A 15,336-nucleotide genomic window follows, 5' to 3' on the forward strand; every position below is an offset into this window, starting at 1 on the left:
CAGACCCAACTGAATTAGAAAAAGCACATATTTAACGCTCCCAGATGGGATACAGGAAAGGGAGACAGATTTACCTGTTTATTTAGGGAGAAATAACTTAAAACCTAGACAGATGAACACCAGCAAGTTTTACCAGATGCTCTCCTGTTCTCACTACAGGAATGGTTTTGAGCATCTCTCGGGGAGGGGTCATCATTTGGCAGGCTTTCTGAGATGCAGCAGGGTTTGGAGAGATAGGAGATGGGACTTGGGTGGAACCTCCACGGTAACATCCCAGACTCTTTGGGTATGGATGCCAGGGGCTGGGGTGAAGCTTCCACAAGGAAGCTTCTTTTGTAGTGGAATCGATGACTACAGGTTCAGTTGAGAATGAGACACAGAAGGTTTCTGTGACCTTTTCCTCCCCACACCCCAGTCTAGACAGGAAGCACTGAAAAGAACTCTTAAAAACTGTGATAGAGATTCTGAAGTACATACAGCTTTTCACAGCTGATGGCTTCTGACAGAGGTGGGGTAGGGAAGGACTTAGTTTTCTTTAAAAGGTTGGCCACTGGGAGTTTGACCATGTTTCAGTGAGTAGTATATGGGCAACACAAATCGGACTTGATATTTAATTTTCCTTTTCTTTGGGGGAGGTCAAAAGGGAGCTGGGGTGGATCTAGGAGACAGGTATGTTATGTGAAACTCCCAAATAATCAATAAAAATATGTTGGGGGAAAATATTACATTTTATGGATTTTAAAAAAATCTGTATAACTGGATAGTTAGAAATGTGAGGTTATAAAACACATATCTAAGAACTTTAAAAGTTTAAGTATTTCCCTCTATTGTGTATCCTAAAAGAAAGACACACAGAAATCTCAACCTTAGTAATTGAATTAAGGGTGTCATCAGGTTTCTTCTCTGAGATCAGGGAAAACGTGTGATAAGAAGGAAAGCAGCAATTCAAGCATACATTACTGTGTAATGAGTATGGGTTTTCCCTCCCGCTGCAGCCCCAAATAACACACTGAGACTCTGTATTAGATATAATTCTGTTGGCCAGTTACTTGTTTCTTATAGGCTAGCTCTGTCTTAAGTATTAACCCATTTCTATGTATTTCCATGTGGTCTTAACAGTGAGAGGCGGCTGGCGGTCCTATTCTCTCCAGATTCTCCATCTTGACTCCTCCTTCCTACTTCCTATTTCCTCCTTGTCTCCTAGTCCCTCCTATCTTCCTTTCCTATTGGCCAACAGTGCTTTAGTCATTAACCAGTATGAGAAACATATACAGAATGACATCTCCCATCATTACTGTTTTAGGGTTTTTAATGCTGTGATAAAACACCATAACCAAAAGTGAAGTGAGGAAGAAAGGGTTTTATTTTCTCTTATAATTTGTATCCATCATCCTAGAAAGTTGAGGCAGAAACTGGAGCTGAGCAATGGAGGAATGCTACCTACTGGCTTGACCCTTGTGGCTTGCTCAATTTCCTTTCTTATTCCACCCAGAGCCACCTGCCTGGGGTGGCATTACTTTCGGGGATGTGCAAACCAACTGATTAAGCACTGATTAGGCCAATCTGGTGGGAACATTTTCTCAGTTGAGTGTCCTTCTTCCCAAATGGCTCTAGCTTGTGTCAAGTTGAAAATACTAACCAGGACATTTGTCATCTGTTAAAAATCTTTTTCTTACTATGCAGAGCCAATCTCAGCTGTCCCTTGTCTTTAGTGAAAGTGGCCATGGTATGTGTGTTTATGTAAGCCTGTGCCTATGGACCATCATGTGGGTATGAGATTATAGGAGATATAAGAGTCCTAGAAGCCACAATGTCACCATTACTAGAAACATCTTTTAACTCTGTCCTGGTAATGTGGAAGTCCTGGCAGCTTCCACAAAGAAAGCTAAATAGAAGCTAATTTTAAAACCAAAGTTCCAGCTTTATGTCTTTCTCAATTCTAACCAGCAATTCTTTCCTTTCTGTTAAACTGAAGTAATTACTGTAATTCCCTTTATGTATTTCTAAAGATATTATGAGAAGGGAAAGTCAGGTTCTAGCATTGTCACTAGAGTCACCTGACAACTAGGCACCCACACAAATGGTTTCAGTGTGCAATGTGGCCTGGCATCAATAGTCTTGGGAAATAATACTTGAAAGGGTTAAAGGAAATGGAGGGATTCTAATTAAAGCTAACAAAACATAGAGGTCTTCCTGAAAACAAACACCTTCAACTTCTCAGAAGTCTTATGATCACTAATGGAGAGGGAGTGCTAATTTAAAAAGAAAGTCAATAGTGGAGTGATGAATTTAGTTTTGTGGCCCTCCAGTCCTCCAGCAAATATCATGGAGGTAAAACACGCAAGGCCCCAAGGCTCTCAGTCTGAGATATCACTGAGAACTTGCCATATGTAAGGTGCTGGTGTTAAGACCCCACATACACTTGGTACTGAGCTTCAAAGGAAGTAGTGGACAGTCCACTGAGTGGGAAGTGGCAGGAGGTCTTGGCTATAACATACAATCACCTCATCACAGCTCAAAAGTGTAACACTTTGGGCTTCAGGTGATTCCATCTCTTTCTCAGTTCAGATATGGTATTGTCAGAAGCGAAGATGTAACTGATGGATTCGTAAGACAGATCCCACACCTGAGATGGGGTCAAATTAAATGTTTCCGCTGCCAGCTGATATTCTTGAGAAAGGTATGTCGCAAAAACACCCTTATCATCAGTCTGCCAATGTAAACAAGAACAGTTCAAAATAAACAAGTGCTTTGTAAAAATTAACTTTTTTGAGACAGAGTTTCTCTGTGTAGCTTTGTAGCCTGTCCTAGAACTCAGAGATCCACCTAGTTATGCCTTGACACACTGGGATTAAGGGGGTGCAACACTACCGCTCTGCCAAAAATTAACTTTTTTTGTTCAGAACCTATTTTCCCATGCTTTTTTAAACAGTGAAAAGGAACTTGCAAATGCACATCTGTAACAAATTTGTTTATACTTAAAAAAAAAAAAAAAAAGGAAAAGAAAACAGTACTTTAACCCTGGCGCACATTACAAGCACATAAAGAGCTTTAAAGCATATCCATGCCCAGGACTCATTTCAAATCAAATAAAGCAGGGTCCTACTGGAAGGGGTACTGGGCACCAACATTTTCTCCCAGACACTGGCTTACTGCTTCTCATAACCAAAGCAGTCATCACCTGAAGCCTTTGTAGCTTCCCCATCTCCTTCTGGGCATTTTCTTCAGGAACTCAAGGTAGTAGGCAAGATAATAAACATATGACTTAGTTCAATGTAGCAACTAAAAAAGAGCAGGAATAGAATACTTCTTACACAGATCACAGAAGGATGAGCAATGCTGTACCAGAATCCAAAGTGATGCTGGTCGTAAGAGGGAACTGTCTGGCTTTTGATGTTCGAGGTCAAACAAAGTTCTAAATGAAAGGGGAAAATCCTTCTATTAAAAGCAAGTAAGTGAATTTCTTCATTGAGTACCAAGCAGACTAACAAGAATACTCTCCAGACTCGTGATGTAAGCAGTTTCATTGTTCCACAGAATGTACTGCTCACTATGTGTCATGGGAGATGAGTCCCATCTGGCTTAGCAGAAGAGTGCCTGTCTGCAGGTGCCAGGCTCCGCACTCACTTCCACCACTACACACAAACTGCAATTCAGATGTATTTGTACATACACCTGTCAGTGCTGTGATAGCAGCTGTACCAGGCAAGGAGCTACTGCTTTCTTCACAATGATGGGCTTCCCCTGCTTTACCAAGATGAAAGACTACAGGCCTGGAATATAATGAGCCTGTACATTTCTTCACAGATCATCACACCCATTGATGTTGCTTTAAGACAAGGTCACACTAGCCCTGACTGGCCTGGAACTTACTATGTATACTAGGCTGGCCTTGAACTCAGAGATCCACCTTCCTTTCCTCTGCCTCTGCAGTGCTGAGATTAAACGTGTGCACTATCATGCCTGGCCTAATATTGGTTTTTTGGGATGTATTTGTTGCCTTCTGATGAGCTCCTTAAGGAAGAAACTGTCTACTTAGTTTACTGCTCCATTCTCAGCAAATGGTGTAACGACAACTCATAAGCATAGTCACAATCAAGTGTGCAATGGTCAGTCAGGATGTAAAATGGATTTACAATTTCCCTAATTTTTAAACACGTTTCTTAATTTTTATTTTATGTGTATGGATATTTTGCCTGTGTATGTCTATGTGCTACTTTTATACTGTTGTAAAATATTAAAGATGTGTTACATTCATTTATACTGTGGAATATTTGTTTAATGAAGCAAAGTTATGTTACATTCTTTTATGTTGCATTTGTTTAATAACTCTGTGTTACTTTGCCTGCCTGAAACACCTGAATGGTCTAATAAAGAGCTGAATGACCAATATCTAGGCAGCAGAGAGAAACAGGCGGGGCTGGAAGGCAGAGAGAATAAACAGGAGGTGAAATCTAGGGAAGAGAGTGAGGAGGAGTGAGAAAGGAGAAGAGGGAAAGACACCAGGGGCTATCCACCCAGCCACACAGCCACCCAGCCACACAGCCAGGCACGGAGTAAGAAGGAAAGAAAGACAGATTAAAGACAGGTTAAAAAGCCCAAAGGCAAAACATAATTAAAAAGAGAAACAGAATTATTTAAGTTAGAAAAGCTGGCTAGAAAAAAGCCAAGCTAAGGTCCAACATTCAGAAGCAAGGACAAGTCTCTGTTCATTTATTTGGGAGCTGTGCGGTAGGCCTCCAAAGAGTAAAAAAACAAAAACAAAAACAAAAAAACCAACTACATTTTACAGTTTACCTATGCCCGAGGAAGAAGGCCAGAAGACAGAAGGCAATGTCAAATCCACTGGAACTGAAGTTAGGCACAGTTGTGAGCATCCATGCGAGTTCTAGGTATTGAACCCCAGTCTTCTAGAAGAACACCCATTGCTCTTAACTGCTGAATCATCCCTCTACCCCAATTTTCCTAATTTTTTAAGACAGGTTTCTCTGAATAACCTAAGCTAGTCTTAAAACTAGTAACCCTCCTGTCTCCCACAAGGTAGGAATATAGACCATGCCTGGCTCTAATTCTTAGTTTTTAAGTAAATGTTATACATTTACATGTTGAGGGAGGGAGGGAGGGAAGGAAGGAAGGAGGGAGGGAGAGAGGGAGGGAGGGAGGGAGAGAGAGAGAGAGAGAGAGAGAGAGAGAGAGAGAGAGAGAGAGAGAGAGAGGACTCTGTGAGTCACCCAAATATAACTCAGGTCATTATGGCTGGCAGTATACATCTCTACCTGGGAACCCGTGCGTTAATTTTATTATAGTCATCTTCAAAATTCTACATGACTTTTATTTTTCATGCAAACAAACAACAACAGACTGAGTTCCCAGCACTAGGGGCTGTAGCAGTCAGTAAAGAAGATGGACACAGTCAGAATAAGAGACAGAGAGCCCTGCCACCGTAAAACTTACCTTCTAATAGAAGCTAAAACTTTCAGCACTTAAATGAGACCCAGAAAGCACACACACACCCTGTGTCTTAATTTGTAAATATCTGAATTTTAGAACAGTACTTTTCCACATAAATTTTGCAGCTGGGTCCTGGAGGAAGAAGGGCAAGAGGGTTGTCTGGGCCATATGAAATTCTAAGTCTTACCTAGAGGTATCCGGTGTTGCCTCACAAAATCCACCTGACCCAGGGATCCTCCCTCGGGGGAGTTGAGGAATGTCCCGTGTCCAATCCTGTCAGGAAGCAGGTCTAGCAGGGTTTGTGTTTCTTTTTTCTTATCTGGAACCTTCAGAAAAGTGAGAAGAGGGAATCACTGGCCTCTGCCAGCAACTGAGGTATTGTAATCTGTCCTGAGTAGTGAATGCTAACATTTTTAGAAAACAAAATTACTTACACCTTCTCAAACCTCCTCAGATCTATCAATACTTTATGGCCCAATAATAATCTCATGAAGTACGAACATAAAGAAGTAAAAGCTAGACGGGTGGTGGTGGCACACCACTTAAATCCTAGCACTCAGGGGGCAGAGGCAGGCAGATCTCTGTGAGTGCAAGTCTTGCCTGGTCTACAGAGTGAGTTCCAGGACAGCTGGAACTACACAGAAAAAAACCTGTCTTGAAAAACAAAAGAAATAAAAAGTAAACACTAAGAAAAATTTAATTCCACAATAAAACAAACCCCATTAATTCTATATGTGTATGTGTGTGTGTACATGTGTTCACACATATTAGAAAACAAGTAGAGAAGTATATATACCAAATTTAATATCACCTCTTGGCAGGACTTTACATCCTTTCTTTTGGTGCTATAATCCCTTACACTTGAAATTTCTTCAGGTATATAAAATTTTTAGCCAAAAAACATAAATATTTTTGAAAACACTGTTCACAATCTGAGATGGTGGGGGTAAGGGTGAAAAATTAACTTCTTCAGACTCCAACCCCCCAGTACTTGGGAGGTAGGTGCAGAAGGATCAGAAGTTCACGGACATCCTTGGCTACAAGGTGAATGCCAGGCCAGCCTGGGTTACATGAGACCCTGCCTCAAAAAAAAAAAAAAAAAAAAAAAGAAAAAAAGAAAGAAAGAAAGAAAAGAAAAATGTTTCCCCAAGATCAGCCAATTTCTATTAGTTATTTGCAAACAACTTTATTTTTTTAAATTATAACCTGCCCTCTCCACTCTATGACAATATTATTTACCTCTGCAAGATGCAACGCCAACTTCAAGCCTGCTTTTTTAGCTTCTAAAAGAGGTTCCAAGAAGTCTTTTGCTTGTCCTATCTTGAAAATAAAATGAGCATGCATGATAATACTGAGCAAATGAGGGATCTGGTGTTCTGCCCAATCAGAGATAAAATAGTGGCAGACTGGTTTCATTTGAACCTCTTGCTTATAGAGGGCCTTTAATGTGCTGGACACTTTAAGGATTACACCATGAAAATCCCTGACCTTGAATCTTAAGCCCAGTACCAGTGAGCTCAGGTCAATAAGCAAGTTGAGTATTACAGGCCAAAATTTTTTATTTCACACTGATGTTTAGTATTATGGAGAACTCATTTAATTTAGGAAGCAACAACAATACAAGCACATAAGCACACACGCACACAAACACATACAAAACAAACTTCACAAAAATAGACAAAAATCACAAGATAATCCACAGCAAAGAATTATTTGGTCCCAAATATCAAGACTTATTTGAATGTTTCACTCAGTAAGCTGATGCAATCTTTCTTTCTGGGGGGCTTTTAGGGTATAATTACAATCTTAACACCCTTATCTATCTATCCATCATACATAATGGAATTAACTTCTAGGTACAGAGACTGTTACTAGTTGTATAATATCTTTAGAAGAATGGAGAGAGTGGTCATTTCTAATAATATCTATAATTTATTTTTACAGTATTTGTTCAAGAACCCTTAAGAAGCAGTATGCTACATATTCTGGTGATCTAGGGCAGAATAGGACTTCATTAGGTATCTGCTGGACCTAATGCGTGATGCTCCAGACTAATCCTCACCCCACTGACTGATTCTGCCACTAAGAAATAAAATACAGTAACTTACAGTAGGATCTCCACTAAGGTCAAGGCCAAGAACCGTATCCTCAGTCGAGAGGAAGAACTCTTTAGCCAGTTCAACAGTCTCCCTGGCTACTGTCAGGCCACCTCTTCTGTCAATTGCCATCAAATACCTTTAATACAAAACAAAAAATAAAACACAGTTGATACTAACCTGGCAGGAAGATACTCTGATCATAGTTGAAGCCATGAATGGGAACATAAGTGCCTATAATCAGATTATCTGGAAGGTGGAGGCAGGAAGGTCATCCTGGGCTACAAACTGCGTTTAAGGCCAGTTTGGGATGCATGAGACCTGTCTCAGGAAAAAAAAAAAAAAAAACCAAACCAAACAACCTCCACTAATTTAAAATCAACTAATCTTAGAAAGGGCTACATGTTATCTCATGAAGTTTCTCATGAACTTAACCACTATCATTGATGCTTCTAAGCACAAAGCTACCAGAAAATAAGAGCAACTTAGAACTACAAAAATACCTGAGAATGGGTAAGCAATGCAAGTACAGGCAGGGTGTTGAGCATGTGACGGTCAGAGGACAATCAGGTGTGGGAGTCCTCAAGCATCTTCCAACTTTTGTCTGAGACAGTCTCCCATTGGCCTGCACTTCCTCATGTAGGCCAAGCTAGCCGGCCTGTGAAGCTCCAGGGATCTGCTTGTCTTCACCTCCTAACTCTAGGATTATAGCATGGACACCTGGCTTTTTATAGGGGTTCTAGGAGTTTGAACTCATGTCCTCACACTTGCTAGGCAAGTGCTTTACCAACTGAGCTACCTTCCAAACCCCTTAAGTCTCTTTTAATCTATTTCTATTCACTTCTCTCCCGTTCTCATTTCTATCCAACCTCTTTCCTTGTAATTTATTTGTTTGTCCTACAAAGAATCCCACAGTCTGGATTCTGTTGATTGCATCCTTATGTGAACATGTCCCTTGTCTGTCTTCCTGTCTTCCTTCCTTCCTTCCTCCCTTCCTTCCTTCCTTCCAAGACGGGGTTTCTCTGTGTAGCTTTGGAGCCTGTCCTGGAACTCACTCTATAGACCAGGGTAGCCTAAAACTCAGAGATTCACTTGTCTCTATCTCCCCAGTACTGGGACTAAAGGTGTGCACCACCTCCACCCAGCCTCCTCTTGTATTTTTGATAAACTGATTAATTGGATCTAGTCTAGAAGCTTAATTAGATCAGATTTAATTTTTTGGCAAGAATAAATAGGTGATAAAGCCAGGCATCATGGCACATGTTTAGATATGAATATTTTGTTTTGGAATGGATTTCATTTATTAAATACTTCGTTTTGGAATGGATTTTCATTTATTGATACAATTTAAGGTCAATTTTGTGATGTGTATATTTCTCCTTTTGTTTAGGTATTGTGTTTATATAGTTCATTCAGAAATGTATAATGTAGTACAGATTATAGATAATTACCTATGATAGTCAAAACTTAGAGTTAAGTTAGCTAGGTTTTCAAGTTACACGAAGATGTATTTGAGATAGATAGGCATTCTTCAAACCTTTCAAAGACCTACAGACTATGGCATTTAAAATGGTTTAGGGTTTTCGTGACAGTGAGACATAATTGCTCTTGGCAATACCACCTACACCAGAAAGGAAGATGGACATTGAAGAAACTCGTTATGGAGTTTCCAATATTTCAAGACTAGCCATTTGGACAAGATACTGCTCTTGTCTGGACTGTTTAACTTTATACTGTATAAACTGGACATGCAGGACCCACAGAAAAGTGACTGGTGATTTAAGATGGACATTGCTACAGAGTTCCTGCTTCATGGAAGAGTCTGCCAGACAGTCTGCATGGCACAGAGAAAAATGACTGACAAGCTGCCAATAAAAAAAGACAGTTTAAAGTTTCCTACTTTGCTGAAGAGTCTGCCAGACACACTATGGCCTATGGGCTGAAGATTACAGAAGATTACAGAAGAACTTCAGGTTACTGAAAAGGCAAGATGTCTCTGTTATTTCTAGAGCTTATATATTATCCTTCTGTGGTCTTTGATGGAGTTGAAGACAGATAGTTATGGTTATAGTTTTCCTTAGTTAGGATTAAAGATAAGTTACATATAGGGCTTTAGACTCACAAAGATAGATGATGAAACATTTTCTTCAAATCTTACTAAATGTTAATGGACTAAATATTGTTAACTGTGATTCTTATTTGCTAACTGTTGTGTTATATATTTTGCTATGTTAAGCTTAAAACCCTTCTTTTTATTTAGACAGAAAAGAGGAGATGATGGGAGATGTCATTCTGTATATGTTTCTCATACTGGTTAATGAATAAAGCACTGTTGGCCAATAGGAAAGGAAGATAGGAGGGACTAGGAGACAAGGAGGAAATAAGAAGTAGGAAGGAGGAGTCAAGATGGAGAGTCTGGAGAGAACAGAACCGCCATTCCTCCGCTCTCGGTAAGACCACGTGGAAATACATAGAAATGGGTTAATAATTAAGACAGAGCTAGCCGATAAGAAACTAGCACCTGGCCAACAGCATAATATTAAATACAGAGTCTCTGTGTGTTATTTGGGGCTGGCACGGCAGCAGGACAAGACCAGGCGGCGGGCAGAAAAACCCTACTCATTACACACATGCCCATAGTCAAAGCATTTGAAAGGTAAAGGCAGGAGGATCAGAAGTTCAAGGACAACCTTGTCTATATAGCAAGTTCCAGGCCAGCCTGGGCTACTTGACTCTGTCTACAAAAGCTGGCTTTGTTTAAAGTATTGAAGATGTAGTGTTGACTCAAAGACAAGACTCTGGCCTCTCTGAACACACACTCCAGTCAAAGATGTGCATGCTTCATGACAATACAAACTAATGACATGGAGGAACACGGGTAAGGAGGGGATTTGAGTGCCAGGAACATGCTGACAGACTGGTCTCTCTAAGGAAATAACAGCCAAGTTGAGACCTCAATAATAAGAAGGTAGATGTGTAAGGACATGGTGGAAGGCGTAAGTGACAGTAAGTGCAAGGCATTGAGATGGACAGCCTTAGCCTGTAGGAGAGAGAGCAAGCAGCCTCATCATGTGGGACTATGTGGATAGCTATTAGAAGTCCCCTTCAGCTTAATAGCAACAAGAAACCATACTCAACTTAAGCAAAAATAGTAGAATTTTACTTCGAGGTGACTAAATTCAGAATTGTATTCTTACCTTAAACAATATGGTTCTTGATTCTATTTTTTTTTTCTATTGTAGGTAAAAATCAGATAATAGTTGATTTTTACAAAATCCATCACCTTTACAAGACAGTAAAACTTCACATTCTGCTTTTTGAAAGGGTAACTATTACTAATGCACCATCTTCTTACCTAACATCAATATCTAAGTTTTCTTGCTTGCATTGTTTTATGCCTTCAAGTATGGATTCCACGTAAATCTTCTTCGTCATTCCTGGAAAGAGTGCAGAGGAACATATGTAAAGACATTATCATCTATTTCATCCTTCAAACAGCACCACTCTATGCTGTGCTAGGGCCTGGTTAAAGGTGAGTGAAGTGTAGCCTTTAGTGAAACTTTTTTTCAATATTTTATCTGTGTGTGTACGCACATATGCACACATATTCACATGTGTATGAGTACCTATAGAGGCCAGAAAAGGGCATCAGATCTGGAGCTGGAGTTACAGGTTGTGGTGAGCCACCTGATATGGGTGCTGAGTCCCAAACTGGTCCTTTTAAAGAACAGAGGGGCTCTTAAGTGTTGAGTCATCACTCTGGCCCCAAGGCAAAATGTTTAAGTTTAGTATTCTTTGGCTGTCTGTGGACCTGGAGACTGAACTTAAGCCATCATGTTTGCTAGGCAAATGCTCTACCACCGAGTCACATTCTTATTCCCAAAAAATGTGGCCCAGGCTAGCCTCAAACTCACCATCCTCCTGACCTCTTCAGAATATCCTACCATTATGTGCTATCACAACAGGCTATTTCAGTTAATGACTGGACTTCAGGAAAACCAAAAAGAGAGTTTAAAAAAAGTTGAGGGGGGAAAAAAAAAACAAAAGCAACTTTAGGAATAATAAATGCTTTATAAAAATGTTCATAAACAAAGGTAAAAGTAACAAAAGACAGAAAATAAAAAGACCAAAATGACAAGCAATAGAAGCCCAAATGAAAATTAATCTTTGTCCTCTGACTTCCACATGTGTGCTATGACATATTCCTCATACAAAAGTAATAACTTTTTAACTTAAAAAATAAGTAAGATCCAGTCATGGTGGTGCTACCTTAATCTTGGCATTTGGAGGGCTGAGGCAGGAAGATCTGAAGTTTTAGGTCAATACAGGCTACACAGTCCCTGGTTTCAAAACAGCCAAATAAGCAAATAAAAATATTTTTCCTTTAGCAGGATGTTTTTCTCCTCTTCTAGGAACTCTGCTTAGGATGTGCCTCTCATCCATGGCCTCAGAAATGGCATTCCAAGTTTAGAGTGCTCAAGTCTTCCCTGGGGTGCCTTGTAAGACTTCCAGAAAAGACTCTAAAACTGCCTTTTACTTGTCATGCTCTCTCTCTCTCTCCCTCTCTCTCTCTCTTTTGAGAACTTTCAGTATATTTACTACTGTATATATGTTTAGCAGATGAAATGCCACTAGCTTTATATGTTCAGTAATTTAACACTGCATTAGGTAATTCCACCTGGAAGTGTCTTTGCAAACAGACATTTTTTTGGGAGATAGGATTTTTGTTGTTCTGGTTGGCCTAGAACTCACTATACAGACTGGGCTGGCCTCAAACTCAGAGAGATATGCCTGCCTCCACATCCCAAGTGCTGGAATTAAAGGTATGTGCACTACATCTGGCTGTGAATATTTTTTTCTTAGTTTGTTTGTGTTTTATGTTATATGTTCCCACACATAGGTATGCACATGCTATATTTTATAACTTGAAAGTGATTCTAGTTTAAAACTGTGAGATAAGAATCTCCTTTTCCCATTTTAACATTTACTTTAATAGTTTCAAATACTTCTTAACTGGCTATACATGTTTTAGTGTAAGATAACCTAGGGCTCTTCAGGTCAAGAGGAACTCAATAGTAACATATAACATCTCAAGATTACAAAACAAAACAAATCCCCCTGCTCCTGAGATCCTGACCATGTAGCCAAGGACAGGCAGAAACTATTCTCTCATTTCTGCCTTCAGAGTGTTATAGGTGTGAGACACTATGCCTGGCCTGATAAAGCTCTTATGGAAGGTTCTATGAAATTCATGCAAACCATATCCAGTTCAACTCTGTCCCCAAAGGGCTTAACACTTTACAACTTGTTTCCAACCTAATACTATTAGTCACTGAATACCTGACATTTCAGTGACTGCAATATTATAGTACTGTATAGCCACTTAAGTGACATCATTTCACAAGTGCAGGAACAAGAACAGCCTTTACTGGAGACAACGCAAAAGTGATGTCCTTTGTGTGTATGTGCAAATCTGTGATGAGGCCGGAGGACAACCCTAGCTATTCCTCCTCAGGTGTTTCACCTTGCTTTCTGAGACAGATTCTCACTAGCAAAGGACCTACCTGCTAACTGGCTGCCTGCCTATCAAGCCCCAGGAATTTGCCAGTCTACACCTCCCTAGTGCTAAGATTGTAAGAGCGCTGTGCCCAGTCTTTTTATATGGCTTCTGGGTCTTGAACTCTGACCCTTATGCTTACAAGACAAGTATTTTACCAACTGAGCATCTCCTCATGTTGTTCTTTTCTTGAAGAAAACAAAACAAAACCCTAAACGAGGAGGATTAGAAGATTAAAGAGGTGGTATTTCCCCTTCTTTATCAAAGAGTGCCCACATGGGCTTTCTATGTCTGATTTAAGATTAACTTCACAATGAGCATCACTGTGGCTCAGAAGTACATCACTTGCCTACAATATATTAAGGCCCTGGACTTATTTAGCAGCATCATATACATTGTTTAAAAGCCATTTTCAGCTAATCTACATCGTAAGATTATTATTATTTTGTTGTTGTTGCTGAGTAATCAGCAACAGCTGAGTGATCAGAACATACAGCAACAGGACAATACATTCACTGAGAAGTAATTAAATTCTACCAGTAGCATGTTCTCCTCTGGGTGTGCTCCTCAGCTCCAGGTATTTGACACCGTCATCTGCAAATTCTTTAATGACATCTTTTGTGACCTGATAATAAAGGCAATGTACACGATGTTGACAATTCCAGTGAAAACGGCCAAGAGCTACAGTTTGATTTCACTTATTAAACTTGACTGGCAAAGGATGTAGGATGTCATCCCCAATGTAAACCATGGTAGTTCAGCAACAGTTCCCATGACTTCACTCCCATGTAAAAACTAAGTCTGCATATTAACCATACTTTCTGTTTTGTTTTTTTATTTCTGTTTTGATTTTTTTAAATTTTTGAGACAGGTGTGTGTGTGAGAGAGAGAGGAGAGAGAAAGAGAGAGAGAGGGATGGGGGTGGGGAGGGTGGGGGTGGGGTGTCAGTCTTGCTAGGCAGTCCAGGCTGGCCTTGAATTTGTGATCTCCTTGAAAGCTGAATTATAAGCATGTGTCACATTTTTCCTTAATGGCCTGGTGAACACCTGTAATCCTAGCACTTGAAAAGTGAAGACAGGAAGACTGGGAGTATGAGGACAGCCAAGCATGGGACCTGTCTGAACTATATGAAAAGGGGGAGGGGGAGAGGAGGAGGGGAAGAGGGAAGGAGAGGGGGAGAGAGGGAGGGAGAGTAAAGAGAGGAAGAGGGGGAAAAGCGAGGGAGGAAGGAATGAAAAATAACGTAATGCCCATCTGAGGTCAAATATTTCTTTTCTGAAGGTTTATTTTTATTTTATGTGTACAAATGTTTTTCCTGCTTGCGTGCCTGTGCACCATGTGTGTGCAATGGCCTCAGGATGTCAGATCCCCTGGACTGAAGTTACAGAGAGTTGTGAACCACATCATAGGTGCTGGGAATCAAAACTGTGTCCTCTGGAAGAGCAGCCAGTACTCTTAACCACTGAGCCATCTCCCAAATATTTCAAAACTAGGACCAGGCTTTCCTGCCTATGTGATTCCGTATCCAATGAAAGAAGTTTGACCTTGGTTCTTTACTCATTCCCTCCTTTTCCCTTCTACTCCCTTCCTCACTTCTTAAACAATAACAGACCTAACAATAGCTTGTAGGCCAATGTCTTATACTGTCATTACAAAAATTTAAAAATTAATGGAAAGAAACTTGGAGGGAAAAAAAAAAAAAAAAACATTTTCATCAGAATCCTAATGAAACCAAAAGATCCTATGCAATGAGAGATGTACATTACTTCAAAATTCACTATTCTAAAATTCCTTCCATGTCTCACCATTAGAATATCTTCAGCACTAGTAGTAAGCTGGTGAATAACTTGGAACATCTGGAAACATCTACAAATGAACAAAACATTTAAATACACTTTAACCAACAAAAACTTGTTACTCAAGAACAACTCCCTACAAGGAACTAATGAGTAAATGTTAGGTTAATTTAAGGTACATATTTAGACTTACAAAGAACTACAGGATAGATTCTTTTTAAAAATTACATTGATCTAGGAAGCCAATTTAAGAGCTAAAAATAAGATTATTTGTTTATATTTCAAAGTATGAAATAATAATTCCCATTCTCTAATCCTCCAGCAATAGCAAATAGGGATATATCTATATGCCATTATTTTCTAATTTAAGAAGCAGCTCAATATAGTATAACCTAACAAATACTATCAGTATGCTGACAGCTGGGAAAATGCTGTA

The 15,336-nt window shown here is 39.8% G+C and overlaps 1 protein-coding gene across 2 annotated transcripts in view; it reads right to left on the reverse strand.

Annotated features, from left to right (window-relative positions):
• Nucleotides 1-1,340: 1,340 nt before the first annotated feature.
• The window catches only part of Adal (adenosine deaminase like), a 181,657-nt gene continuing 167,661 nt past the window's right edge, over nucleotides 1,341-15,336 (reverse strand). For both annotated transcript variants that reach the window (XM_051183609.1, XM_051183608.1), the window contains 8 exons: nucleotides 14,910-14,970; nucleotides 13,642-13,729; nucleotides 10,903-10,984; nucleotides 7,560-7,686; nucleotides 6,691-6,771; nucleotides 5,639-5,777; nucleotides 3,315-3,415; nucleotides 1,341-2,710 (listed from right to left, as the gene is read on the reverse strand). In XM_051183609.1, the coding sequence (XP_051039566.1) occupies nucleotides 2,516-2,710; nucleotides 3,315-3,415; nucleotides 5,639-5,777; nucleotides 6,691-6,771; nucleotides 7,560-7,686; nucleotides 10,903-10,984; nucleotides 13,642-13,729; nucleotides 14,910-14,970 (874 nt within the window). In that variant the 3' untranslated portion in view covers nucleotides 1,341-2,515. The remainder of the gene's footprint in view (nucleotides 2,711-3,314; nucleotides 3,416-5,638; nucleotides 5,778-6,690; nucleotides 6,772-7,559; nucleotides 7,687-10,902; nucleotides 10,985-13,641; nucleotides 13,730-14,909; nucleotides 14,971-15,336) is intronic.

This window comes from Phodopus roborovskii, unplaced genomic scaffold, assembly GCF_943737965.1.
Source record: "Phodopus roborovskii unplaced genomic scaffold, PHOROB, whole genome shotgun sequence".
NCBI lineage: Eukaryota > Metazoa > Chordata > Mammalia > Rodentia > Cricetidae > Phodopus > Phodopus roborovskii.